This window comes from Rhynchophorus ferrugineus, unplaced genomic scaffold (genome assembly GCF_030347505.1).
Source record: "Rhynchophorus ferrugineus isolate W39M unplaced genomic scaffold, kcgeb_rfMv2 rfM4, whole genome shotgun sequence".
Classification (NCBI taxonomy): Eukaryota; Metazoa; Arthropoda; class Insecta; order Coleoptera; family Curculionidae; genus Rhynchophorus; species Rhynchophorus ferrugineus.
In genome coordinates, this window is record NW_027472583.1 from 21,341,981 (window position 1) to 21,369,869 (window position 27,889).

The following is a 27,889-nucleotide window of genomic DNA, read 5'->3' on the forward strand; positions in this document are numbered from 1 at the left end:
ATAACATATGTCATAATTTAGTTATACAATTCACATTGAATGATTCTGCAAATAACTTGATTCTGATCATAAGTTAAAAATGACTTCGCACACTGTTCTTTACTTATTTCAGATCTCCAACATTCGAATTCTTCAAACCATTCACATTATCCCAAAATTGGTAAATAGTATTTTAAATAAAAAATGTTATAAGAAAGTGTAATATTAAGATAAATAAAAGTTTCAAATAATAAATACCCAAACAGTAACAAGTATTATTAATAAATTAAAGCAACTTCTTCTTTTAATTCAAAAAGTGAAGTGAAGTAAGGATAAAGAGAAGAAAATAAATTAGATTTTGATTATTTTAAGTATTTTAAAAATCAATAGTATGGTTTAAAAATTGCTAGATTAACTCAACGAGTTCTTGGAAAGAGACCAAAAAATTGTTTCAAGACATCAGTATACCAACTAGTATTGGAAGACATATAGTCAAGGTTTAAATCTGATAACAAACATTCTATAATTGTAGCCAATATTGAAGAATAAAAAAATTATCCATATTAACATTTAGCTAATAGAAAATATTTAGAAATATATGGTTATTTCTTTGGAACTACTGTGTCGAAAACCAAAGATGATTGGTTACATTAATGTGTACATTGATAACTATAAAAACAATATTTTTCATCTAATAAAAATTTTTCACATAAAAAATTATATGTTCAATTGTAATTATATGTATGATGAAATTAAATGTTTAAATAGTATGCAACATATTAAAAAATAACCTTTATTTAAAACTATGGTAGAAACATATACTGTAAAACCCTGATAAGACTAGATATAACTTATCTTAAAACTACACATTAACAGAGGACGAAAATATTTGTTTTAAAATATGAGGTAGTTCACTAGTATCGTTACAAATAAAAGCTCGCCCTAGTGGCAATTTATGTATTAATCTGGAAAATAAAGTCATAAAATGAACTTTTAATTAACGAGTTTATTAATACTGATATACCTCTCAGCTTGATCACCTAGGCTTCCGATAAAAACGGCATAAGAACTGACGTTTGGTTTGGCAGTAAGTGCTTCTGTTAGTTTTGACGGTGGGATGCCATATCGTTGTAAATTGGCATCAGATAAAACAATTAATATCGCTTCGTCGCAGTCTTCTTCTGCTAAAGTATTTACCGCCCATCGAGTGGATTCTAGAGTGTTATCACCTGACCAGCAGAATTGCGAGTGAGCGTGCATTTTCTAAAATGGAAATAAAAATGCATTACTGTTACTGCTAAAAAATTGTATTTATTGACAACTAATGTTGCTATCTAATTAAAAATATATTAAAATCGCAAATTAAATCGTAAAAAAAACATTTTTATTTTCAACTGGTTAAAAAACCAAACCAGGCAATTCGAAGCGATTGCATAATGATGAATTCAACACTAATCATTTATAGACTCTACGTGTATATTTTCCTTTGTTTGTTGAAAATTGACTTTTATATTTTGAAAATGAAATAATTCAGAAATTGTTACATTCGATTAATCGGAAATTAAATCTTACGCGTAGTATCTCTAAGCGTTCCTTGTTATTCTTTGGGGGTTGGTCTCGAGGCACAAAAGCGATGTTGTATTCTTCGCCCGAATGGCCGATGATATCATACTTAATCTTGTCTTCAAAACCATCAAATGCTTCCATAACTAACACTACAGCCTCTAGTTCCCTGTCTAAACGCCCGTCATAACCATTGAATCTAAAAGAAGAAAAAATAAAATCATTCATAGTATTTTATGATCCATTTATGTTGGAAAACTGACCTGTACATACTTCCGGATACATCTACCACTACTCTAAAATATTTCGGTTTTATTTGGGGTGTACCAATTTCAGGTTCCTGTTCAGATCTCTTTCTGTAGATTGTCTTTTCACCCAGTATTCCTGAAATAACAAACATATGAAATCATAAAACTGCGAATCAAGGCACATACAATTTATAAAATAGACTAAGAGATAAGTGCGTTGTTTCATCAATATTATTTATCATCTATTAATCTGTTATTTTACTGCTCATGTGTTTATGTTATTTTACTAAATATAGTTGAATTTTGTAATTTAAATGTGACAATTCTTTTTACATTTATGATCAGTGGCGGCCCTAGGGCCCCAGTCACCACGCCCTATCGCCTAAAATATCATAAAAATGTTTCTAGTGCGAGGAGTTTTTTATATCTCATTTATATTAAATTATTACAAATTCTATCAAAATTACGGTACAAACCTTTCAAAATAAATGTATAATTGTACTCTTTTTTTTATTAGTTTTATTCTATTTTTTGAGTTCTCCAGTCAAATATCTAATATCTTGTTTCTTCATAATTCTGCACAATAATCCATGTGCTTTAACTTAATGACATTCAAAATATTTAATAAATTATTCTCAAATAACTAAACTAAAAAAAAACGATTTTTGTAGAGTAAATTGAACGTTATTTAAAACAAGAAAACTACTTAAACTAACGTAAACGCAATTGAACAATTAAAAAGAATAATTTTGCGAGCCACATTCCATAATAATAAAATAATTCCTTGTTAAAAGTTAATTTAATTAAACGAATAATTAAACTATGTTTTTAGGAAAGACAAATCTAAATAATAATTACACCGATCTTGGCTATGTGGTTGATGTGTAGACCCTCCGATTTTAAGCTGTTAATTTTCTAATGGTGCAAGTTTTCAGTAAATTTCATACATTTCAGTACAGTAAATGAATGAAATCCAATTTTAGTATTCTGGTACTTTTTGATTTTTTCTTTTTAATATTTTAAAATTTCCTTTTTACCAACGAAGGTTTATCTGGACTGGACCTAAAGTTTAACGTGGGCTCGAAACCACTGTCCTTGGCATTAAGTCTATCGAGTGGCAAGTGATCAACTTAGAGACCATCCTAGAAGACAACTGATCTTACGTAGCCTGGTTACTGCCTTAACTGGGACGGTTTTTATTTGTCGGATTTTCCACTATTACCTATAATGACATTTGCAACTACAATCACAAACATAAAGTGCATTCATGCCTCAGCAGCATTCGAACTCGCGACTCATAGTTTTTTTTTGTAAGTGGTAAAATTTTTTGATTTGATATCGCAAACATTTATTCGATTTTTAAGTAAAGTTTAATTGTTGAATATTTTATTTTAATAGACATGATACATGCATTATGCTTTAAAATTTCGTTTCATTTTCGTATTAAATGAATCTAAATTTAGGGGTGTAGGAATTTAGATCGATTATTTTAAACTTATTGAAACATTTATAAACAAAATTAATTGATGAAATATACACGTCAACAAAAAAAGCATACCATCAATTAACTTAACGTCATCCAGTTCCCCAGATGTCTGATGTCTGGACCAATGTCGTTCCTTATTCTTCGCTTGGAGGTTGCCCAAAATCACCCTTAGTGACTGAACTTGTCTCTGTACTGGTACAGAAAACTGGGAGTAAACGTTATGATCGTACCCAGACATGCCGATTTCTTTTAGTTTTTCTTCAAAGGCTTTTCGATTCATTTCTCTGGCGGCTTTTAGAACGTGCTCAGGGACGGTGGCTTTTTCTTCATCAGATAACTTAAACAATAATATATTAGAAAGTTGCTATTATAAATTTATATTATTTACTTGATGGACTTTGTGCCCTTTGTCTAATCTGTAAGGTCCGCCTTTACCGCCTAAACCTGCTGTGTCTCGCCCGCCAGTTCCACCAGCCCAGGTATTACCACCAACATGAGGATCATTATTGGGATCTTCCTTGCCATGTTTTGGTGCAGAAACATCCAGCCTACATTATAAAATGATATTAAATTTTTATTATTACTTTCTATATTAATGTGTTTTTTAACTAAAAATTTTGTTATAATCCCTCTAATATAATGTATTAATTTATTATTTCATAAAGTAATGTTTTCGAGATTTTTTAACCCTCGTCTATTGATTTCTGCCCACGAATTATTAAAATTAAAATAGTGGTAAAATATTATATTATTGTAAGTTTGCTAATTATTATGTGTTCTCAATAATGAAGGAGCTGATAATAGATTATATTAATAAATCTGTTTGGCTTACTATTCTCTTAGACCTCATTAGCTCTTTTGCTATTATATTATATTATTACAAAGACATGATTTTAGAGTATCGTGGTTACTCTATTTAACTACAGTAATTTGATGAAATTCTTTCTTACCCGCTATGTCTATTTACAGTAACTTGTATTTTTTCTTGACTTCGCTTAGCAGCTAAATACTCAGCTGAGAGCACATTTTTTGCGAATCCATGCCTTTGTAAAACCTCCGCTAATGTATCTAATAACTCAGGACTGTACCGGTCAAAATCAAACACATTAAAAACTACATCCTCTAAATCAGCATCAGGAAATTGCTGAAAATATTAATACAATCATACACTTTTCTACTTTTTGTTGTAAATTAAGCTAACCTGTAGATGTTTTACAACATTTACAACCTCTCTGGTGGAATATGGATAGTTCAGTTGTCCATGATCAGCCATGGTTCTCAAATCACCAAAAATATCAACTAATTTTTTTATATTCTTTAATGGCACGTCTGGGCCATACTGTTTAAGAAGTTCAATCTCCGACTCCCTCGAGGGATTCTCCACCGCTCTGCTGCTGAACAAATCTCCCAAGGCACCGAAGAAGTCGTTCCCCAAAAACGGGAAACCCGGTCTGTTAGCTAAAACTATCATCCTGAAATCCGGATGCATTTTTATGTACGTTTCCTCGAATTCAGTCCTATTTTCAGGAATCTGTGGGGTGATGCGACGTCCATCGCTTAAAATCATCTGCCCAGATTCAACCAATGTTTTCAATATGCAGGTAACGTGGGTGGGAGCTTTGTCCGCCTCGTCTACCACCAGAACATGTCCTTGCTTGATTGCCTTCACCAAAGGCGAATCTTCATATACCAAAACACCATCTTTGATTGTAGGTTGAATGGTCAAAGTCTGAACGGTTGTGTCCCTATTATGATTAATAATAAAATATTTTAATAAAATATGTCAGAGTTCGTCTTACCGATGAAGTTGGATATATTCTCTAGGACGATGTAATAATTCTAAAAACCTATCGACTATTTTGTTTTTACCCACACCCTGATTTCCGACCAGAAGAAGGTGATAACCCAACTGAAAATCTTGAAGAAGATGTTCCATAAGTTTTACATGTTGAGGAATATCATAGAACAGAATTTTAGGAACTTTGGTATGATCGTCGGTTTGATATACAGGCGATGAGGTATTTCCTGCAAATAATTAATGCATTGTTAGTGTTTAAAAAATATTGTGTCATATATTAACAGATATGTTGGTTGAATTGTCGGTATTAGAGATTCTAGAGAGCTAACTAATCAATTAAAATGTTTGTAGTCTAACCAACTAAAACACTCTTGTCTGAGTATTAATATAGTTCTTGGAATATATAGAATCAGTTTAATGTTACTACAATATTTCTTTGTTAGGCATTATATTACAGTCTATTATTCATTTATTGAGCCAAATTTCTTCAAAATTACCTCTTAATGTTTGAAAACACAAACACTATATTAAAGGCATTTATGGTTGTTTTCGGACAAAATGAATGTGAAGAACTTAAGTTTATGTAGTCTTATATATAATATAATATCATATACATATTTGTTTTGTTTGTGTTATGGTACTGAATATTAATTCAACACAATTTTGGAATTATAGTTTTTATGACGGAATATCGTACATCTTTAATTTTAAATTTCACTATATTATCTATATATCATGTTGTATGTATTTATTATGTTATATTGTTTAAAAATTTCAGTTTAAATATTATTGAACTACAATCAAAATATTTGGGACCATTAATTCATTCCTTTTAACAATTCCAGAGTAATATTAAATTTTAAGATTAAATAGATAAGTTCTTCTGAGTTCTGCTCAACATAGCAGAATCCAGCAATTATCTCTTTCCTTTTTCCTATCAAACCTAACGCAAAAATTAATATGAGTAATATGATGATTCCTTTTTACAAATCTGAAATAACACAAAACGATTTAAAAAATTAGTCTGCTGCGATATCAAAAAAAAGCTTCATGGTATAATCTAATAATAATCTAATAAGTGGCCAAGTACCTGAAAAACTGTCAAGAAAGGGCATAATAAAACTAGAATATATATTTAATGCTATGCGTGCCTATGCAGTGGAAAATTGTGGAAATTGATAATTGATCAGCTATGGATGTAATTGAGAAAACTGAATGATTTGAAAAAAAGGTCTTACATTACTACACGAGACCTAAGTTTTGATAAAGTATGACATGAGGTTTTCAAATACAAGTTGGCAAAAAAATTACTTTGTCAGATTAACCAGTTCCTCAAATCCAATAGTTGCAATCGTAATTTCAGAATAAGATAGGGTGCTGCTGGGCACTGAACACTATTCGTTATAAGTACAATGTTAAGGGTACAAACAGCTGTCAATAACATTACTGAGTAGTCTAAAAAATGGTAAATAAAATTGAATACCACAAAGTCTACACATGTTGATTCTAGATAGAAAAAACCTGCCAGTGATGATTGGTTTAACACAACACTGTACAAATTTAACAATACTTGGGCATGAGACTGGATACCAAGATCAAGTGGAAGTTAAACAGAAATGAACAGAACTCTGTATTAGGCATAAAAAATGAGGGGTTGCTTGGACGGCAGTTTAACACACTTCAGGATAAACTGTTATTATATAAACAAATCTTGAGTCCAGTGTGGGTTTATGGTGGGTGGTATTTATGCAGTTATGGAGTTGTACAAAAGAATCTAATACTAACATATCTGAACTCACCAAAACAAAGTTTTTTGCCTCGTTGTTAACGCCCCATGGTATATTGGAAATGAGGACCTCGGCAAATATCTGAGGTTATTAAAGAGTAGCGAAGGAATTGTTTATTAACTTCTGGACCAGTGAATTTACCCAGATATTGAAGAGATAAAAATCGTTTAAACTAAGTGCACCGGTAGGAGTACATCCATCAAATGTATGGCTTAATTAAAAACTTTTTGAGAAATAAATTGTTGTTAAATATTTAAGAATGCTATCTGTCTCTATATTCTATTTTATGCATTTTTGATATTTATTTTATTACCTACCAATAGTTAAAATGTTATCTTTAACTTCACATTTTATGTTCTGTTCTCCTCTATACAGGATTTGGTTGTTCTGCTGTACAATTCCCATCGATATGATAGTCCTTTCTAATGATTTTTTCGTTAGAGATGGTAAAAATTTCATCATAAATGTCTCTTCTAAAATAGAAAAAGGATCCTCGCTCCCGTAACTCTTCATTCTAGCTGCTATTCTGATAAGTTGACGGGTCGAGAGATGCCCCGCGAGGTTTTTAAGAGCAGGGTCCTGATTTTCACGTAGGGCATGAGCAAGATTTATAATTTTGTGTAATTCTTGATTGATCGGTCCAAACTAAACGAAAAATTTTTTTTTATAACAATATTGATGGTAAATTTATAATTTCAATCAGAATTAAATACTATTACTAATATTAACCTTTGTTGATATTACTTGCATCTCCTCTACTTTAGATAAAGTTCGCAAGTCATGGAAAACAAACAAACTGAGCATTTCAGGCGATATCCAATTGCCGTCTTTCGATTGCAGGATAGGTGGATCTCCGACGGCTACAATGCGGAAGTCTGGATGAATTGGAAATATTCCTGCTTCTGTAAGTTGGTCCCTAGTTAAATCAACTTTTTCTATAAGGAATTTGTATCTCTCGGAGCTTATCAATTTTTTGCCGTCGTATAATTGCAATTCTCTGTCGTGGACTAACCTAAAGCGATTGTACGGGTTAAGTGTATCGAGATAAAAATATCTCATTCGATTGGGAAAATAAATTAATTCGGTCTATTCTTAACATAGAAAAATTATATTTAAAAACAGATCTTAAATGGATGATCCTGGGACCTATATATATCACATATACTGAGAAATAAAAGGCGAGGATCTTTGATGAAATAAGTTTTTTCTGTATTTTATAATTTTAGTTGTTTACTATTGATATGGCGTCTCTATTTTGGTATGTGCATGGAATAATTTTCATTGACTACCTTGAAAAAGGAAGTACCATCAACAGCGCCTATTACATAGCGTTATTGGAACATTTGAAAGACGAACTCGCTGAACGTGAAACCGAACTTACGACCGCATTTGAAGAAAAAGAAAGTGCTGCTTCACCAAGACAATGCACTGTGTCACAAGTCAGTGAAAATGGTGGCAAAAATCCATGAACTGGGCTTCGATTTGCTTCCGCATCCACCCTATTCTCCAGATCTGGCTCCCAGCCACTGGTTCCTGTTCTCAGATCTCAAAAGAATGCTCGCTAGGAAGAAATTTTTATCGAATGAAGAGATGATCGTCGAAACTGAGGCCTATTTTCAAGCAAAGGACAAATCGTACTACAAAAATGGTATCGAAAAGTTGGAGGGTCGCTATAATCAGTGTATGCATGTGTGTAAAAATGTGGTTTACTATGGTAGGCCGGGGACTTTTCAATTGACCTGTTGAGTAGTTTGATTACATATTTTAATTTGGATAAAAGTGCAGCTGAAGTATGTACAGGGTCGTCTTTGAAGTTTCGAAACAGATAATTTAAAACACTTCTCCAAGATGTGAATTAACGAATAGATGTGTTTAGCAAATCGTTTGATTTTATACAAAAAGCAGTTTTAATATGGTTGAAATTTATAGTGATAATTTACAAGTAATGCAATTGGGTGACTTATGAACTAAAACGAAGATAGGTTGAAAGGTCATTTTTACTTGTGACTAGCTGATTGAAAAGCAAAAACTGTTTTTATATTAGAATGTGATAAACCAGTACTCCTAACTACTAATTATTCCGACGGCAGTAATTATCCATAGAGAATTGTTTTGAATAACTAATTAACTTTTTTCTACAATAAATGCATTTTGTTCAAAAGCAAATGTACCGGACTAATTTATATTCCCAATGTATATAAAAATAATGATATCTGTTGTAAATACCTATGTAATACTGATAATGTGCTTGGATGAATTCTATGAATACCATCCAAAACAGCAATTTTGCCACTTATTGCTGCCTTAACTAACGGTGAAAAAGCCCAGACGGTATCGCCATTCTCTTGAGTGGTTCTTTGTTGTATCAAATCTCTAGCAGTCATGTCTTGATATAAAACTATATTTTCCAACTCTTTGTCTAATATGAAAGACATCTGTTTCAGAAGCATAGTCTTCCCAGAACCACTTGGTCCAATCAGGCAAAAATCCGCTGATTTTGCTGTTTCAAGTATGGATTCTAATACTCTTTGCTGGTAATCAGTGCTAACATAGTCTCCTAAAATGTAACAATAGAAATATGAAATTTAGTTTATAAATTAATTTAAAGTATTACCATTGGATTTTCCAGAAGAACTCGAACTAATTTTGGTTGAATCCTCGGTGGGGATATCAATAAATGTTTTTAGTAACGACTCCACATTGTCAATACTGTCAGAAAGAAATACTTTGTATGGATATAAGCGGTATAACATGTCGTACACAGAAATATTTGGATTCCTATTCTAAAATTGTTTTATTTATATTAAAAATATTTTTTGTGATTGATGAAAACAATAATAGTTTAAGAAGTTGTTCAATAAGTTCTCTGTCCAATCAGAACGTCATTAAGTTAAATCTAATTATAAAATTTTAAGCAAGTTGTTTCCTACATTAATTAACAGTGGAACAGAATGCTTTAGAGATAGACTTTTTAAGATTACGTACCGTCATGCTGGTAAGTAGTGGAGTAAATTTGTCTCTTTAGCTATTTAATTCATGTTGAGAAAGGATAACTAGGTGAATTACATCACACGCAGATTAACAAACATGGCTAAAAAACAGGGAAGTTTAAATTGTTTCAATACCCAATTTATTCGTCAGATTTAGTTCCCTTTTACTACCAGTTCTTTCCACATCTCAAAAATATGTTGAGTGACAATGGAACGAATCCGTTTGATATCTATTTTTAAAATTACGTACTGTCATGGTTGTACGTAGAGGAGTAAATTTGTTTCTTCGGCTCTGAAGTGAATTCATGTTGAGAAAACATAATCAGATGGGTTACACCATATAACAGGTCAATTGAAAAGTCCCAGGCCTGATACATAGATGGCGCTACTAGAATTAAATCCATATATTATTTCAGTTAGTCCTAACCCTCAAAAGATGCGTGTATAAATGTGACAGCTGTCGGATCGGACTTTTGTTATTGTGAAAAAAATGGATAAAAAGGAATTTCGCGTGTTTTTGCGTCGATATGTGACAATGGATGAAATATTGATTTTTGAACAGAAAAAATACAGTTGAAGCAAAAACTTGGCTTGATGCCGAGTTTCCGTCGGTTGGCAAGGTTATGGCGTCTGTATTTTGGGATGCGCATGGAATAATTTTCATTGACTACCTTGAAAAGGGAAGGACCATCAACAGCGACTATTATATAGCGCTATTGGACCGTTTGAAGGACGAAATCGCCGAAAAACGGCCGCATTTGATGAAAAAGAAAGTGCTGCTTCACCAAGACAATGCACTGTGTCACAAGTCAGTGCAAACCATGACAAAAGTCCATGAATTAGGCTCCAAATTGCTTCCTCATCCACCGTATTCTCTAGATTTGGCCTCCAACGACTACTTCCTGTTCTCAGATCTCAAAAGAATGCTCGCTGGGAAGAAATTTTCGTCGAATGAAAAGGTTATCGACGAAACTAAGGCCTATTTTGAAGCAAAGAACAAATCGTATTACATGGGAATTATGTTGAAAAAAAAAACTAATTTTGTCAAAAAATGTGTTTTACTATAATAGGCAGGGGACTTGACCTGTTATAGGTCGGCAAACCTCGATATAAATCAACGAAGTACCAAATGTTTCCATACCTAATTTATTCATCAGATTTAGCTCCCTTTGACTTCCAGCATTTTCTAAATCTCAAAAATATATTGTGTATACAAGTGCTAACAGTTTTCGGAAATGTATGCGAACTTATTGAACAACCGTATGTTTTAAAATTAAAGGTTTGTAAAAATACTAAATTATTGTAACCTTGGATAAGATTTTGTTGTTAAATAGCAACACTGGAATTTGGGAATCTATAACTATAATCGTTTAACAGAAATGCAAACAACTTTTAATGATCTATGCAGAAACAGTTGTAGCACTATGTATAAAAATTTATTTTTTATTTTAAAGAAATTAAATGAAATGTTAAATAGAAAATGTTAAATATAGAGAAATGTTAATAAATGTTTTAAAATAAAATATTGAAGCCCTAAATAGAACTAAACGATCATGTAAAATTTGCTTGATATTATTGGTTTAGTTTTCCAATGTTTTAGTATTTTTTGTAGACTATCCTCACAGATTAAGAAATATTAACGGAAACTGAGATTCAAAAACGTTTCCATTAGTTGTGCATTCCAAGGAATCCTATTATAATAAGGCAAAGTCAATTAGCAGTTATAGAGCTTAGAATTTAAAAATAGTTAAATAAAACCAGTAATCAAACTTACAGAATTAAAGGCCGATTTGCTTGAGGAAATGAAATAATTTCTTAGTCACATCTTGACTTCTTCTAATAACTAATGAAATTTTGCATTTCGTTGAAATATGAGAGGCTGACATTAGATCCTCACAATTAGGGCACATTCATTAGGAAGGAATGGGTAAAATGGTAGTAACCAATCAGCAGCCTGTTTGATGATCATGTGAGATCGATTGAATTTAATTGAAACACACATTAAAAGAAAATTTGTTGTTAAAATAATTTAACCACAGACACATGTATTTAATTCTAAAGGCGGCAATGATTAATTACACCGTCGTTTGAAATCGAAATGCCATCTACCAAATTATTTTGTCGATAATTATTTCTTGTTTAAATTAGTTAAGTTACATAGTCAGTGTTTCAAAAAAAATCTGCATGAAATTATCCAAGATTCCAAAAATAAAAAGGTTATGAAACATATAAAATATATAAAGCGAAACAAAGACAATAAAAATAAGAACAAAACAAAAACACCTACTAAAATTTTAGCAGCTACCACTAAATTGTCTATTGGAAAGTCTGGTAATCCTAAAAATTTTGTTTCTTGATTTAGCAAAGCAAAGGCACAAGATAAAAGTTTCTCAATTTTATCTTTCGGTGCATTTGATGCTATATTTATTAATTCCCTGTACCATTCCTAAAAGAATAATAGTTTATGAATACATTTTGAACGCCGATACTACAATTTTATAAAAAAAAATAAAAATAAAAAATGCGAAAACCATTGTGTTTTAAACGCAAGGAAGTAATTTACATGAAATTATTCACTTACGTACTTTTCCCTAGATCCAAGTGATTCATTTAATCGAACATTTGAATTCAATTAAAAGTTGCGGAAAACTTTGGCGGCAAACGACTTCCTCGCATGGCCTGTCGCTGTTAAAACTTTCTTACATAATCTCGAAGTTTCGTGTTAACGCACTAGGATTTTTTTCGAGTATAATATCTTAAAGCGCCTTTTCACTGCATTGTAAAAAATATGATGATGGGAAATTGAATAATTAAATAAAAAAAATATTGAAAATTTTAATAAAATAATATTAAAATAATATGAAATAAAAAACATATCAATGCCAATATATTATATAAATTATTAGATCATATTTTAAGTTAAAACAAAAAAAAAGATTTCAATCTCATATAACTAAATACAACAGGGAAATAGTAGTGCATTGTCATATTTTATATACTTATGATATCCCACATCTGGAGATGATATAATTAATAATAATCGCAACTACTAAGGTATTTTTTACACATAATCTTTTTTCCAAACCACAATAAAAAGAACCGACGTTATTTGAATGTTTTAAATAACTTACCGAAAAAAAAGCTGAAAGGGAAATACTGGAAATTAAAACAAATCCATAAATAACTGCATGCTAAATCTAACTGAAATAAACTCTAGAAACTCGGCTCTCGAAAGCCACCAAACACCTAAAACCATCATATCGTCACATTTCATCTATAATTGACGGGATATTGATTGTGAAAATGCAACGTAATTGAATCGTTCGTCATACCGAAAGAACCTACCAAAGTTATCAAAATTGATACCAATCCAAGGAAATTCCTAGGCTATGATTTAATGGTAGAACAATTGCTGCATATCCACCCAAAACGATAATAATAAAACTCACCACTAGATCAATGCAGTATTTGAACTAAAACAGACTAGACGTTTGGAAGATGGCTAGAATAATCATGATTCCGAAAACGTGGAAAATCACCAACAGAAGTAAAAGCCTAGATACATCTCTCACTGCTACCGATATTAGCTAAGATATTTGAACAAATCTCATTGAAAGTACTAAAACTGATTATAGAAAGAAAAAGTCAAATATCAGCACACCAGTTTAAACTTGTTAACAAATATTCAACAATTGATCAGGTGTATAGAATAAGAAATGTCATTGAAGAAGCCTATGATGATAAATATGTATATTTAGCTATATTCTTAGATGTATCACAAATCTTTCGTAAGGTTTTGCACAACAGTCTCACTTATAAGCTACAAAAAATGTTACTGAAGCAAAACACTGAACTAAGCCCTTACATCAAAGCCAGACTATTTAGAGTCACAGTCAACAAGAGGAGGAAGGGTGTTGAGGCCAATTCTTTACACATGTAGTATACCACAATAGTTATATATGCAAGAAAGTAGCGAATAAGCAACTCAAAATTACAACGGGCCAGTGACAATATAAATAATTATACCTATACATGGAAAAATAACAACTAAAGTAAATCTGTGCATATGCAATTCATATATAATCAGATCGCACGAATACCACTAACAATAAACAATTCTATAAAGCAACAACCTCTACGTATCTCAGTATGACTCTTGATGCAAAACTTCGCTGGACAGCTTTTCCAGAACCTAAGAAAATCCTAAGAAACATGGCAAGTGAACCCAGTGAACATTTTAGATTAGAGACTAAGTTAGGGCCGATGGATCCCCCAAGATATATATCAAGATTTAAGCTATATTTTTATTTTTTAAAGTCTCCTTTTACCAACTACGAGTTTATCTGGACCCACAATTTAACGTGGCCTCCGAACCACGGTCATCGCCATTAAACCTACCGACTGGCAAGTGACCAACTTAGAAATCATCCCAGAAGACATCCGGTCTTACCCAGCCTGGTTACTGGCGTGACTGGTATCATTTTACTTGTCAGATTTTACACTCTGGCCTAAGGACAATCATAAATGTTAAACAATCACAAACACAAATTTACGACCATGCCCCAGCAGGATTCGAACCCGCGACTATCGCAATAGTCGCTTTTACCACTGCGCCAACCAAGCCGCCAGATGTAAGCTATTGTAAAGACAAATTGTGGGTTGGTTTACAACGCCTAGCAACAACAGAAAATTAGACCTTCCAATTGGACTAATTTTCTAATGGTAAAACAAATGGTAACTGGTAAAAGATTAATTTACTATTGCAGTCAAATTCATGCTAATTTATTTGTTCTTTATTTCATTATAAAGTTCTACAGATCTAAAAAATAATAGTAGTATTTCCATAGCAGTTTAACCAAGTACATTTAAAATAAAAATCGATATGAACTAATGTATAACATACTGCGGCAAAAGCACTCGACGTTCCACGGTATGTCGGTTAACCCACTCCATCACCTGCCAATAAAATTAAGTTGCATGTCGGAGCCACAATGATTTCCGTGTAAATTGTTCGCACAATAAGAACTCAATAGACCGAATTGTTATAGGAAATCGCCCTGAACGTAGAAGTGATTATCGAGTGCGCTTGATGAATAGATTATTTCACTAAACTAACAATAAAAGAAAGAAAAAAAAGCACCCTCTTTGGGAACAAAATAGATTGAACGGATGGCACGAACATTATCTATAAAAGAACGGGAATAGAAATGAAAAAAACAAAAACAAATAATTATTTTAGTGTTTTTTTTTTGTTCAAGCTTAATGGAGAATGGAAATGTTTCGTGTACTATGAAATGAAACTGATTTTTTAGATACATAAATTGACATGTAAATGGAATTCATTAACAAGTTTTATACATTACTTGAAGATTTGTGGAATCCATTAAAATAAAAAGGTATATTTTTAGAATCATTTCGAAAAAATAATAATATAGGAAAATAGACTATAAAACAGATGTCAGGGCATTTTTTCTAGTGTTATCAGCCTTGATTATCAGGTTATAGGCCTACGAAATAAATAATAACTCATGAATTTGAAAAATCATTTTGAAGAATATCCCAATAACACTGGTTGCTCTGAATCTTTGGTATTTATGTATCCTTGATAGCCTAACAGCTATATATAACAAACTAAAAAGAATAAGATTTTATTAAAAATCGTTAAAAATTATATCAAGATATAAGTCTAGGTTTTTGGAAGTTTTTTACTTTTTGATATTTCTTCAATAGACGGTGTCATACTTCATCTGCTCAAGATACGACACTTAAGACAAATTCTAAATCAGTTGGGATTACCAGTATGCCAATAAAAATGTAAATAATCCAATGGTTGTAATGATATCAACATGTGTATGGTAGGATATGAAATGGCGCTTCTTTCTGGTAGTTGAAGGAGAATTCTCCTGGCATTGTCATTGTCATTGTATGTAACACATAAAAATAAAATTGTGTTGATCATAGGGACCACTAGTTCACCGCAAACTATTAGAGTATGAAATATTGGTATATTAAGTATTATGAAACTGTTAAAGCTAAACTTAGCAAATATTTAAAACAATCTGGATAGAAGACAATCTGATGTAAAACAGTTATTATTATATTTTAACCATCCATGTTAAAGTATTGGTTCAATGTTTTGCCATTAACTATAAACTGTACAATTGAGTTTTCACCATTAGCAAAAAACAGTAGTACGTCAACGTCAGTAATTGAAATGGTCAATTGAAAAGTCTCCGACCTGATACATAGATGGCGCTACTAGAATTAAATTCATATATTTTTTAATAAGCCCTAACCTTCAAAAGATGCGTGTATAAATTTGATGGCTGTTGGATCATTTTGTGAATTATAGCATTTTGAATGAAGCAACTTTTGTCATTGTGAAAAAATGGATAAAAAGGAATTTGGCGTGTTGATAAAATATTGCTTTTTGAAGGAAAAAAATACAGTTGAAGCAAAAAATTGGCTTGATGCCGAGTTTCCGGACAATGTCCCAGGAAAATCAACCATCAAGGATTGGCATGCTAAGTTTATATGTGGTGAAATGAGCACCAAAGAGGGTGAACGCAGTGGACGCCCAAAAGAGGTTGTTACCGACGAAAACATTTAAAAAATCCACAAAATGATTTTGAATGACCGTAAATTGAAACTGAATGAAATAGCGGACACTCTAAAGATATCAACTGAACATGTACATCATATCATTCACTAATATTTGGGTATGAGAAAGCTCTATGCAAAGTGGATATCGCGCGAGCTCAATTTTCACACCGAAAAGAACGACGAGTTGATGATTCGGAGCAGTGTTTGAAAAGGATCAAGGGTAATTAACCCGAGTTTTTGCGGAGATCTGTAACAATGGATGAAATATGGCTCCATCATTTCATTCCGAAGTCCAATCGACAGTCATCCGAGTGGACTGAACACGATGAATCCCCTCCAAAGCGCGGGAAAACGCAACAGTTGGTTGGCAAGGTTATGGCGTCTGTATTTTGGGATGCGCATGGAATAATTTTCATTGACTACCTTGAAAAAGGAAGGAACATCAACAGCGACTATTACATAGCGTTATTGGACCGTTTGAAGGACGAAATCGCCGAAAACGGCCGCATTTAAAGAAAAAAGAAAGTGCTGCTTAATCAAGACAATGCAAGGTGTTAAAAATCCATGAATTGGGCTTCGAATTGCTTCAAAATACAAAGAAAAATATTAATTAAATCCAAGCCTTCAACAAGTCTCAATCAAATCCCATCATAGTTAGATTGCTTCGATGTACTATACTTCGCCAGGTTAAGGGTAACTATAACTATATAAAGTAAAAGAAACTAAGTAGCTATCTAGTTTTTAAGAATTCCTATCCATAAACACATTTTTAAAATTTTCTTAGGAAGTAATAGTATTAAACACTCATGGGCGTATCTTTTCACGGCAAATTTAGATTATTTGCCTTTATACATTCGAGTTCAATTTTTTTGTTTATCTTTTCTTTCCGTTAGTTGTATAAAGCCGATTTTTTAACGGCGAAATATAAGATAAATAACCTAAATAATAATATACTATTAGAAAATGGCTTATCTGTTTTATAGTCCTGATGTGACACTCAATACTTTTTTCCGAATATTAAAAACATATTGAGTGATCAATGCTATTTTGAAAAAGTGTAATTTGTTCTAAATTTAAATCTGTGTAAAAATATAAATAAATACAGGTGCAAAATTAATTTAGTTTGCACTTTTGTTTTTTTTACTTGTTATTTGTTTTTTTTTGCGGCTTCTTTTTTAATTATTCAAACTGGAAAATAAATAGCAGTCCTCGTAATTTGAAATCTTTGAGAATCGATTGTTTAGAGTATGGAAATATTGAGTTAGTGAACTAAGTTGTTATGAATGGTTCTCCGTAAAGATAGAAAAAACTAGTGACTAGCGATATTTTAAGTAAAACGGTCTACTCTTATTCGTAGTCTGTAACTAGCATCTTTGGTGCTCCAGTCTGTTGAACATCAATGTTGAACAACAATACCAGAAGAGCTGCTACCAAATATAGGCCATAAAGAAGTTTTATGAAGTTCTGGAACAATTTTTTTTTTCGTCTTTTTTTTTGAAAATTATACTCTATAAATACAAGAAATAAAACAGCAATCTCTCTCCGAAGATTTATTAAACGTAGCAAATGAATTTGATGGTTTTAAATTGTAAAATTTTTATTTTCAAAATGTGTTTCTAAAATGATTGCTTAATGCTACGCCTTCACTAAATACACCTTCATTAATGAAAATGATTTCAAAACTGAAATCGACGATTCAAGATAACCTAAGATTATTAAAACATATTCTAAAATAACTTTTAATAACATTTTTGTAAAATTTAATTACGATTGTAATCTATAAATCGAAATTTTATTCAAATGTAAAAAGTGTATTTTAAATTAGTAGTTAAAAAAAAAAGAAAAAGAAAAATATATTTATAACACAATACTTGATGACATTATACTACTTAATATACTACTATCACAATCACTAGTTTTCTTCGGTAAGTTGGGCATGAAAATGTGTAGCTGTCGTTTCGTAGGACTAGCCCCATGCTTTTTACTCTCCATGATACCATTGCATATATTTTGATCTTTGATTCTTGGTGTGAGTATATGGTAGAAATCGTCTTCAACCGTGTCTTTTTCCTGTTTACTGAAGACTATTACTTCCCCCGAGGCAGCGTATTCAGGTTGTTGTTTCAGAATAGACGAGTCAACCATTTCACGTGGGGTGCACGTGTTGGTCGGACTTGATGCGTGTACATACATTTTGACAGGTTCAGGTGTATGACTACCTTGCACGGGATTCAGTTTCTTGGACAAGTTGCCAGATTGAACTGCGAGATCTAACCATACCAAAACTTTGTCGCTCAACGGATTATCCAAAGCTCTAGATGAATCTATATACATTGATTTTGAGCTTATACCGCCAGACTCCGTTTTCAATAATCTGGATGTCCTGCTGGTTTTCATTGTATTAACCACCATTTCTTGACAAGTGACCGTCTGACGTCCTGACAATGGTTTTACCATTAAATGGGGATCATGCGTCGGTTTCCACTGATGATCCACGCTCTTGAATCGGCCAACATTAGAAAGAAGCATTTTAGCTGAAGACATTTTTACTGTGGCACTTTTGGATGTTCTACGATTCGACTGGCTTTTTATCGCGCTTTTTTGTTTTCTAAAAGATGACGTCAATTCGAGCGGATGTTCCTTGTTTTTGTCCAATATCACATGGTGTTGGCCGTCTCTCCAAATTGTTTTCACATAGAGAGGTCTTTGACTAGATTCCCAGTGCATAACCATGACGAAATTGTTTTAAATAGTTCATAGATTTCTTTCAGATATAGACCATCTAAAATTAATTATAAACATTAAATTAAGTTAACTGAGGTTTCCACTTGATTAAATGACCTGCATAATACACAATGTAAGACATCGGATGGAAAGTATCCCATGTATATTTTTGCTAAATGTTTTAAAAAAACATAATTCAAGCAAATCATTAGTTGACTATTAATATAGAGATTATTTAACGAGTTTTTACATTATAGCAAATGGAAGAAATACCATATAAATTGGAATAAGTTGAACATATTGAAAATGAGGAAGATGTCCAAAATCGACTGTAGCACAATAGTTGACCAAAAATGTTACAGCCGCTCATTCTCAAATCTAAAACTTTATGCTCATTGATTGCTCATTATTTTTCATTGATTAGTTGGCAATTGTGGGGCAGTAAAATATTGTGTTGTGTAGAGTGAACAGAAATAGTGTCAATATTTATTGAAAACAATCGTTTCATTATTGCCACTCCGTCAAAAATACGCAATCGTCCAATGTTTCACAAAACCACTATTTATCATGCGAATTTTCGACAGTACGGTACGACAGCAGACAGGCCTCGTTCTGGAAGACAACGGACGTCTCGATACGTTGAAAATGTGGCTCTGGTACTCGATAGTATTGCAGAGTCTCCAGAAACATCAGTTCGGAGACGTGGTTCCCAGTTACACATTTCTGCACGAAGTTTAAGGCGAATTTTGAAAATCGAAGCCCATCAAACACTTTTAGAATCTTGTGGTAATGTTGTCCCATCGCATTCGAATTGTCGGTTTTGGTTACAGAGATTTTAAAGTGGTGATTTTGAGTTCGAAGACAATGAATTTCAAGATGCACTGTACGAAAATCCAGTTCAAGCTCTCAAAAGAGGGAAAATATTATAAATACCAACAATATACCATACCATTTGACGCAAAATACAATTTCGGATAATTTTAACATTGCAGTTTGATTGCTTGCTAGGCAAAAAAAAGTTTTCAGTGGCATACTGTGATTAGCCATGAATCTAATAATAACTAAACAAATTAAAGAACAAAATGGATTACTTCCTACCCAGCTCATGAGGCATAGCACCTCTATATATAATGCATCAATGAAGCACGTCTTGGTTGGCAGGTGGTTTTGAAATACTGACGAAGTATAAAAATAAATGGACGATTAGTTCGGTGTAAACGGAAATTGTTTTTTTTTGTCACAGTATCGCCATGTTACTGGAAAGATGGTAAAATTGTAGAAAATGATGTAAAAATTTTTGATTAATTTATATTGTACCGACTCTTACCGTGGGCCTTCAAAGTGAATAAAATGATAACAATACATGCAGGCATCTAATAAATCAACTGTAAATTGTAAGCAATGTAGTCCATTTGTCTACGATATAATCGCATTATTAATATTATAACTCTATATATCGATATCGATTCGCCTATTAAAAATACTAACCGAAATTGATAACCATAAAAATAGACATATTGATTGACTGTAACAAAAATTGACATTGAACAACTTAATATCCCATAATTACGTAAGATTATTCCCAGAATAAAAAGGCCAAAAGGGTAACTATTTAGAGACAAATTAAATTTTATCATAATGAATCATTCTAACGTAACAGGTCAATTGAAAAGTCCCCGGCCTAGCATAGTAAAACACATTTTTTGACAAAATTAGTATTTTTATATTCAACATAATTCCCTTCTAGGGTGATACACTGATTATAGTGACCCTCCAACTTTTCGATGCCATTTTTGTAGTACGATTTGTCCTTTGCTTCAAAATAGGCATTAGTTTCGGCGAGCACCTCTTCATTCGACGAAAATCTCTTCCCAGCGAGCATTCTTTTGAGATCCGAGAACAGGAAATAGTCGCTGGGGGTCAGATCTGGAGAATACGGTGAATGAGGAGGCAATTCGAACCCAATTCATGGATTCTTGCCATCGTTTTCACTTACTTGTGAGTGGTGCAGCACTTTCTTTTTCTTCAAATGCGGCCGTTTTTCGCTGATTTCGTCCTTCAAGCGGTTCAATAACGCTATGTAATAGTCGCTCTTGATGGTCCTTCCTTAGTCAATAGGTAGTCAATGAAAATACAGACGCCATAACCTTGCCAGCCGACTGTTGCGTTTTCCCACGCTTTGGAGCGGGTTCATTCGGATGACTGTCTATTGGACTTCGGAGTGAAATAATAGAGCCATGTTTCATCCATTGTCACATATCGACGCAAAAACTCGGGTTTATTACGTTTGATCATCTTCAAACATTGCTCCTGAATGAAACACTGAATCATCAACTCGTCGTTGTTTTTGGCCAAAAGTGAGCTTGCGCGGCACCCACTTTGCACAGAGCTTTCTCATACCTAAATAGTCATGAATGATATGATGTGCACGTTCAGTTTATATCTTTAGGGTGTCTGCTATTTCATTCAATTTCAATTTACGGTCATTCAAAACCATTTTGTGGATTTTTTAAATGTTTTCGTCGGTAACAACCTCTTTTGGGCGTCCACTGCGTTCACCGTCCTCGGTGCTCATTTCAGCACGTCTAAACTTAGCATACCAAAAGATGGTTGATTTTCCTGGGGTTGTGTTCAGATACTCGGAATCAAGCCAGGTTTTTGATTCAACTGTATTTTTTCCCTTCAAAGAGCAATATTTTATACGCGAAATTCCTTTTTATCCATTTTTTACACAATAACAAAAGTTGCTTGACTCAAAATGCTATAATTCGCAAACTAATGATCCAACAGCTGTCAAATTTATACACGCATCTTTTGAGGGCTAATTGACTATGGATTTAATTCTAGTAGCGCCATCTATGCGTCAGGCCGGGGACTTTTCAATTGACCTGTTATTGATGAGTATATTATTACATCCTTAAATATGAAATGCAATCCCTCTATTAATATTATTTCTTAAGTATCTTAAAAATAATTTTAAAATAACATATGATACTTAATTGTAAATTATTTCTCATGGACTTATTCGGAATTTAGTGAGAATTATTCTATTAAAGCGTCAAAAATTAGTCTAAAATTGGGTGTTTCTCATTACACAACATTTCTCTACACAAAATAACAGTTTTCTTTTTAGAATTATTTCGTTTATTATTTAGTTTCAATTATTGATTCAGTGTAGATAGATGCTAATCGTGAAATGTTAAAAATGAAATGTTAAAAATTAATGAACTAAATATTGTCACTGAAGTTAAGTAAAGTAAAGAAACTAAGTAAATATTTGATATTTACTTGAAGAATTCATAGGAAAACTTGTTAAAGCATTGTTATAAGATTGCTAGGCTATTATTAAAATGCACTTCAACAACACTGCTGTTAAAATATAACAACTGTTGATAAGATTTGAGGTAGGGCATTATTTGTTTTGTTTATATTGTATATAGTCTCTAATAATTTTATTCAACTACATAAAATGAATGTTATGGGAGCCGTATCAAAAACCTTTACATCTGTATCTTCAGATTAAAATCATAAAATGTCTCAGTAGGTTTGCCATCGAAACAATTTTGATTGGTCTTAACAAATATGCAGAACTTGCTTTCAACAATATTATTGTCGCAATTCGCAAGTGGAGATTGTTCTATTATTGGGTACTCTTTAGAGTTATTGCCTGTTTTTATAAATTTTCTTGTCAAGTCTTATACTTTTTACTTAATATTCTTCAACATTCTACATTCCATGGCTAGTGTGCCTGGAATACTGACTCATTTCAATTCTATAAAAGTTCTATATAGTATATAGTACTATTTTTGACATTAGTATTTCAGTTACGGTCCCAGAGTACAGTTATATCAACGAATCGATTGCGAGAATATTTAGTTATTTTGTCTTGATAAATCCGTGTTCAATTTTTTCATTCATCTTTTATTTCCAGTGTGAAATATAAGATAAATAATATAAATAAAATCGAAGCGTGCTAAAAAGTTCAAATGCTGTATTGTGGAAATATTGGTTAGGAAAGGGTAAGTGACGTCTATGTTTCGTAGCGTATCTGTCAGATGTTTGACTTAAAATGGCGAATTTCGAAATTTTGTGTTTTTATTGCTGATAAAATATTCCCTTTTAAATTAAAAAGTTAATTTGAAATGTACTATTAATAATCTACCTATCGTATATTATTATAAATTCATATTTTTGTGACTCTTTATTACAGTCGTCTAGCCTATTGTTGGTTCTGATTTAAAAAATGTAAAAGTGGAGATTTTAGTATCAATAACAAAAAACAGTCTGGAGGTCCCATGCAATACGAAGACAATGAATTTCAAGAATCTTTGGACGAACACCCACCTCAAACATTTCGAATTTGCAGATTGCTTGGCAGTTGGTGGATCAACTTTCTTCAGAAACAATTTCGAACTGCTATAATATCGCTATTTCGTTACTTAGCAGGCACAGAGGAAGCAAAATAAAACAATGAGAACTACCTTTGGCATATTTTGAGTGGCGATAAAAAGTGGAGCGATAGCGACAATTCCAAGTGGATAAAGTAATGGTTTCATACAAGAGAGTCATCCCTATCAACAACGAAAGAGAACATGGACATAAAGTTTTGCTGTGCAAATAGTGGGATTAGCAAGGTCTACTGTATTATTAGTAGAATTAAGAAATTGTAGGACATATCGCAGAGATACCAGAAAGATGGGAAAACAGTTATAGAAAACAATGGAAAATACTTATATTTATATATATTCTACAAATATTTCTCAATAAAGATCTTTTTAAAGTAAAAAATAACCGGAATATGCGCAAGCATTAATATAATACAATACAAAATTTAATAAATTAAGCTACTAGTTCGCAAGGGTAGTTCTTGTATCGAATAATTCGAATAATAAAGTGTAGAAAGCCGTGGGATCAAGTCATCTATTAACCAGATTCAGTTCTGTTTTAAATATTCCAAAAGATATGGCAAAATTAACTTGCGATGCCATTACGCTAAACCACGTGTAGTAATAGTCTGGAAGAATACTTTGGAAGGAATGACTTTAATCAGATGTTCTACTCCACCTGTCTTACTCAACAAACATTGTTCCTTCAAATTATCACTTTCATCGGTCGTTTACACTTGGTCTATTCAGAAGTCTACCTTGAATGGTTTGAATCATGATCATCATGAAGAGGCCAAATCGAAAGAAAGATGTTGCACTTAATACATTGAATAAAGCATCGAACTTACAAAAAAAATCGTCAAATATTTATTCGTATACTCTACAGCACATCAGAAATTCTTTTCTAGTTTTTCTGATAAGATGCCCTGTCTCAAACACCATATTCGCTAGACATTCGATCGCTGCAAGATTAGATTTTCAACACTAAATAATATATCAAATCAGAGTTGATTAACAGTATTACTCGTATACCATACTTTGATTCTATTAGACATACAGCTGGTCAATATAACACTATTTACTACTGTCTTCCAAGTTGTTCCAAGTATGTTTAAATATCAATTAAAATGTAAGTATTATGATTAATTCTCCATTTTTGACAATGAATGTATTAAAATCCCTATTGAGAAAATTTACATAATTTATTTGAAACTTTGATATTGTGTGAAATACAATTTTAATAAGAAATAAGTGTATTAGAGATCGAAAAATATAAATCACTATAATTTTTCTAAATTAATTAATTATTATTCTTTTAGTATTTTAAAGCATATTACATTTTTTACAATGAGTGTATTAAAATCCCTAATGGGATAATAATTCACTAAGCTATTTATTTAATTAAATCTTATGAAGTATAATATTTACAAGGTTTATTCGAAACTTTGATATTATTTACATATTACATTTTTTACAATGAATGTATTAAGATAGCTATTGAGGGAATAACTCACTAAGCTATTTATTTAAATAAATCTGATGTAGTATAATATTTACATACTTTATTTGAAACTTTGATATTATTTCAAATGCAATTTTAATAAGAAATAAGTGTATTAGAGATCGAACAATATAAATCACTATAATTTTGCTAAATTAATTATTATTCTTTTAATATTTTAAAGCATATTACATTTTTTACAATGAATGTATTAAAATACCTATTGAGAGAATAACTCACTCAGCTATATATTTCATTAAATCTGAAGTAGTATAATATTTACATACTTTAATATTACATATTAAAGATCGAAAAACATAAATGACTATAATTTAGCTAAATTAATTATTATTATTTTAATATTTAAAAGTATACTACAAGATGTTCAGCAAGAAGTCGGGAAAAGCAGTGTCAATTATCAAGTGGAAACCTAATAAAGTAGCGAAACGAATTGATAAAACGACAAAAAATAATTAGCTTACCCGGAGACTAGAGGCCCTTTTGACGAGGTAACTATCGCGACCCGATCACAAAACACGATTTGTTCGTGTGTGTGTGCGTGGGGTAAGTGTTCGTTCGCGACACAGCGACAGGAAATACAGAAATACGGAGCCGCAACGACAGTCCGACCGCCAATCGATGCGCGCTTCAACCGGAAAATATGTCAACAAACAACTAGCTACGAACAATCTTACCTGATAAGAGGCGGCGGGCACATCACGTGCCTGGAAACGGGACCTCAAAGGGGGATCCAGCGGGTTACCTCGGTATCTAAACAACAAAAACGCCGTTAATGTCTTTCGTTTTGATTTTAATAGACAGGCTAGGAGAGGAGGGTGACGTGATATCTGGGGAAAACACAGGAATGTGATGCTATTAACCTATTTTTATTGGTATTCCAACATAAATTCGATATATTTACTGTAATATTCGCAATAAAATGTATTTTAATTGCTTTTCACTTAAAACTAATAACTTTTATACTAAAGAGTACTAAAGATATTGTTGTAACATTATTTTAACAAAAGAAATTTACTGTTTTTACTGTTCTTACTGTCCTACGTAAATTTAATACAACATAGGTAAAAGCATGGATTAGCAGCTTATATGGATTACCATATCATATCGTCTTTGTCCTCTATTTACCTGGTCAAATGTCAGCAAAACATCAATTTTAATTTTATTTGATACATGGTAAGTTAAAACTATATGTTAAATTTGTACAATACTTTTTATACCTCATTTATCAATTATTATTATATTATAATAAAATATGACTGAAACTGCCACAAAAGCAGTGCTAAATACATATTACTACTACTTATAAGTTGTTTACTTTTAAACTTACTTCACCAAATTGACAACAAAAATCTACTATTCAGTGCATATAAAATAGTTATATTATTTCTTTTCTTTTACCACATCAAATATACAGTAAAATCAAATAGATGTATTATAGATAATACATTTAATGTCTATCTATATTATTTTCAACAAACATGTATTTTAGTTCAAATGAATTTCAAGGATAAATATTTTTAAAATTATCTTTATGTATCGTGTAATAATTAATAAGATTTATTGATTCATAAATTTTTTCAAATAAAATATGTAAATTGGGGCATTAAAATGATACAAACTGGGACAAAAAATAGTGGGATTTTGCTGCGACATCTGTGGTGAAATATTAAAACGTTAACTTCTGATATTCAATCTTTACCCTGGAGATGTCGCAGTTAAATAGGAAATTTAACGCCGGCCGCACAGAGTTGCCATATTTCAACAGTTTTCTTTTATTTACAGCTAAAATACTTTGAAAATGCGTTAATTATTTTTACCTTGGTATGGGCAATCCTAGTGCTATGACGCGAAAATTCTCATCTACTCTGACTAATTTCCACTTGTCCAAATCTTCGGTACTATGTTTCTATTAAAATAATGTTTATTTTTATGTAATAGTGCTAATGATAAATTTATAATCTCACTTCCAACAACTTATCATATCTGCTCGCGGGAATAAGTAATCGACCATCTTCCAGATGCATCTCTCTGTTCTCTAGGAGATTATTTAAAACTGGTAATACGTTTCTTTCTGCTTTTTCAACGCCTTCAAGTACCAAGATACGGCCTTCAGTTGCAGCTTTGACAGCGCTCTGAAATAACTGCTTTAAAGCGAGAGAAATTAATAAAAATCATCAATACCTGATCGAAGTATTTCGCAGTACCACCGACTATTTCTCTCCGCTGTTTCAAGTCACTTTCAGTTGTGTCTCTATTTAGAGCGACATATTCGTGCTCCCTATGGGTCAGTTCAATATATTGCATAGCTAAGAGTCGTCTTCTAGGGCCAGGTGGACCTATCAGGAACATATCCTGGCCCAGAACATCTTTTTGCATCATCCATTTGAGATGATGAAGCGTACTTTGAGGTAAATCATCTTTATCTGTATTATTCAATAAAACAATTACAATGTTCACGAGTTTATTTAGGACATACTTACAGTATAATCGGGGCACATTTTGTGGACTTTTCACATCCTTAATATCCTTCACTATATCACCGATAGCGACGTTTTCTTTCGTAACATAAGCTCTCGTACTACCGCCAAACAGACCACTGGATTTTCCAACATTTAAAATTTTCACCAGCACTTGAATCCTTTTATTTGTCGAATTAACGTTAAACATTATAACTCAAAAACAAAATAAATTAAACAACGGTAAAAACACGATAAATCAACTAGGGAACAGCATAGAAATATTTGCGATTTGTTTTGGTGAGGTTAGGTGGACTTTGACTCGGTGTTGTCATATTTTTAAAACAT

The 27,889-nt window shown here is 32.0% G+C and overlaps 2 protein-coding genes across 2 annotated transcripts; both read right to left on the minus strand.

Annotated features, from left to right (window-relative positions):
* Window positions 1–756: 756 nt before the first annotated feature.
* c12.2 (von Willebrand factor A domain-containing protein c12.2) lies at window positions 757–27,872 on the minus strand. Its single transcript, XM_076403198.1, has 19 exons — window positions 27,566–27,872; window positions 27,267–27,508; window positions 27,050–27,217; window positions 26,903–26,991; window positions 25,760–25,835; window positions 12,139–12,297; window positions 9,476–9,644; window positions 9,088–9,418; window positions 7,591–7,873; window positions 7,179–7,506; window positions 5,076–5,301; window positions 4,478–5,021; window positions 4,227–4,420; window positions 3,665–3,824; window positions 3,349–3,613; window positions 1,806–1,926; window positions 1,552–1,741; window positions 1,004–1,242; window positions 757–944 (listed from the first exon to the last, which is right to left on the minus strand). The coding sequence occupies exons 1-19, from the start codon at window positions 27,750–27,752 to the stop codon at window positions 842–844; spliced, it is 4,074 nt and encodes a 1,357-aa protein (XP_076259313.1). The 5' UTR covers window positions 27,753–27,872; the 3' UTR covers window positions 757–841.
* Window positions 18,291–25,687, minus strand: LOC143195764 (uncharacterized). Its single transcript, XM_076403205.1, has 2 exons — window positions 25,547–25,687; window positions 18,291–19,236 (listed from the first exon to the last, which is right to left on the minus strand). The coding sequence occupies exon 2, from the start codon at window positions 19,185–19,187 to the stop codon at window positions 18,312–18,314; it is 876 nt and encodes a 291-aa protein (XP_076259320.1). The 5' UTR covers window positions 19,188–19,236; window positions 25,547–25,687; the 3' UTR covers window positions 18,291–18,311.
* Window positions 27,873–27,889: the final 17 nt, after the last annotated feature.

Bases quoted from the DNA above. Each gene is read 5' to 3' on its own strand.
- LOC143195764 (XM_076403205.1), bottom strand. From the start codon at position 19,187: ATGGTTATGCACTGGGAATCTAGTCAAAGACCTCTCTATGTGAAAACA.
- c12.2 (XM_076403198.1), bottom strand. From the start codon at position 27,752: ATGTTTAACGTTAATTCGACAAATAAAAGGATTCAAGTGCTGGTGAAA. The intron at 7,874-9,087 runs GTATTTACAACA...CAATCGCTTTAG, and splicing joins ACATTATCAGTATTACATAG to GTTAGTCCACGACAGAGAAT. The intron at 7,507-7,590 runs GTTAATATTAGT...TTTTTCGTTTAG, and splicing joins TGCAAGTAATATCAACAAAG to TTTGGACCGATCAATCAAGA.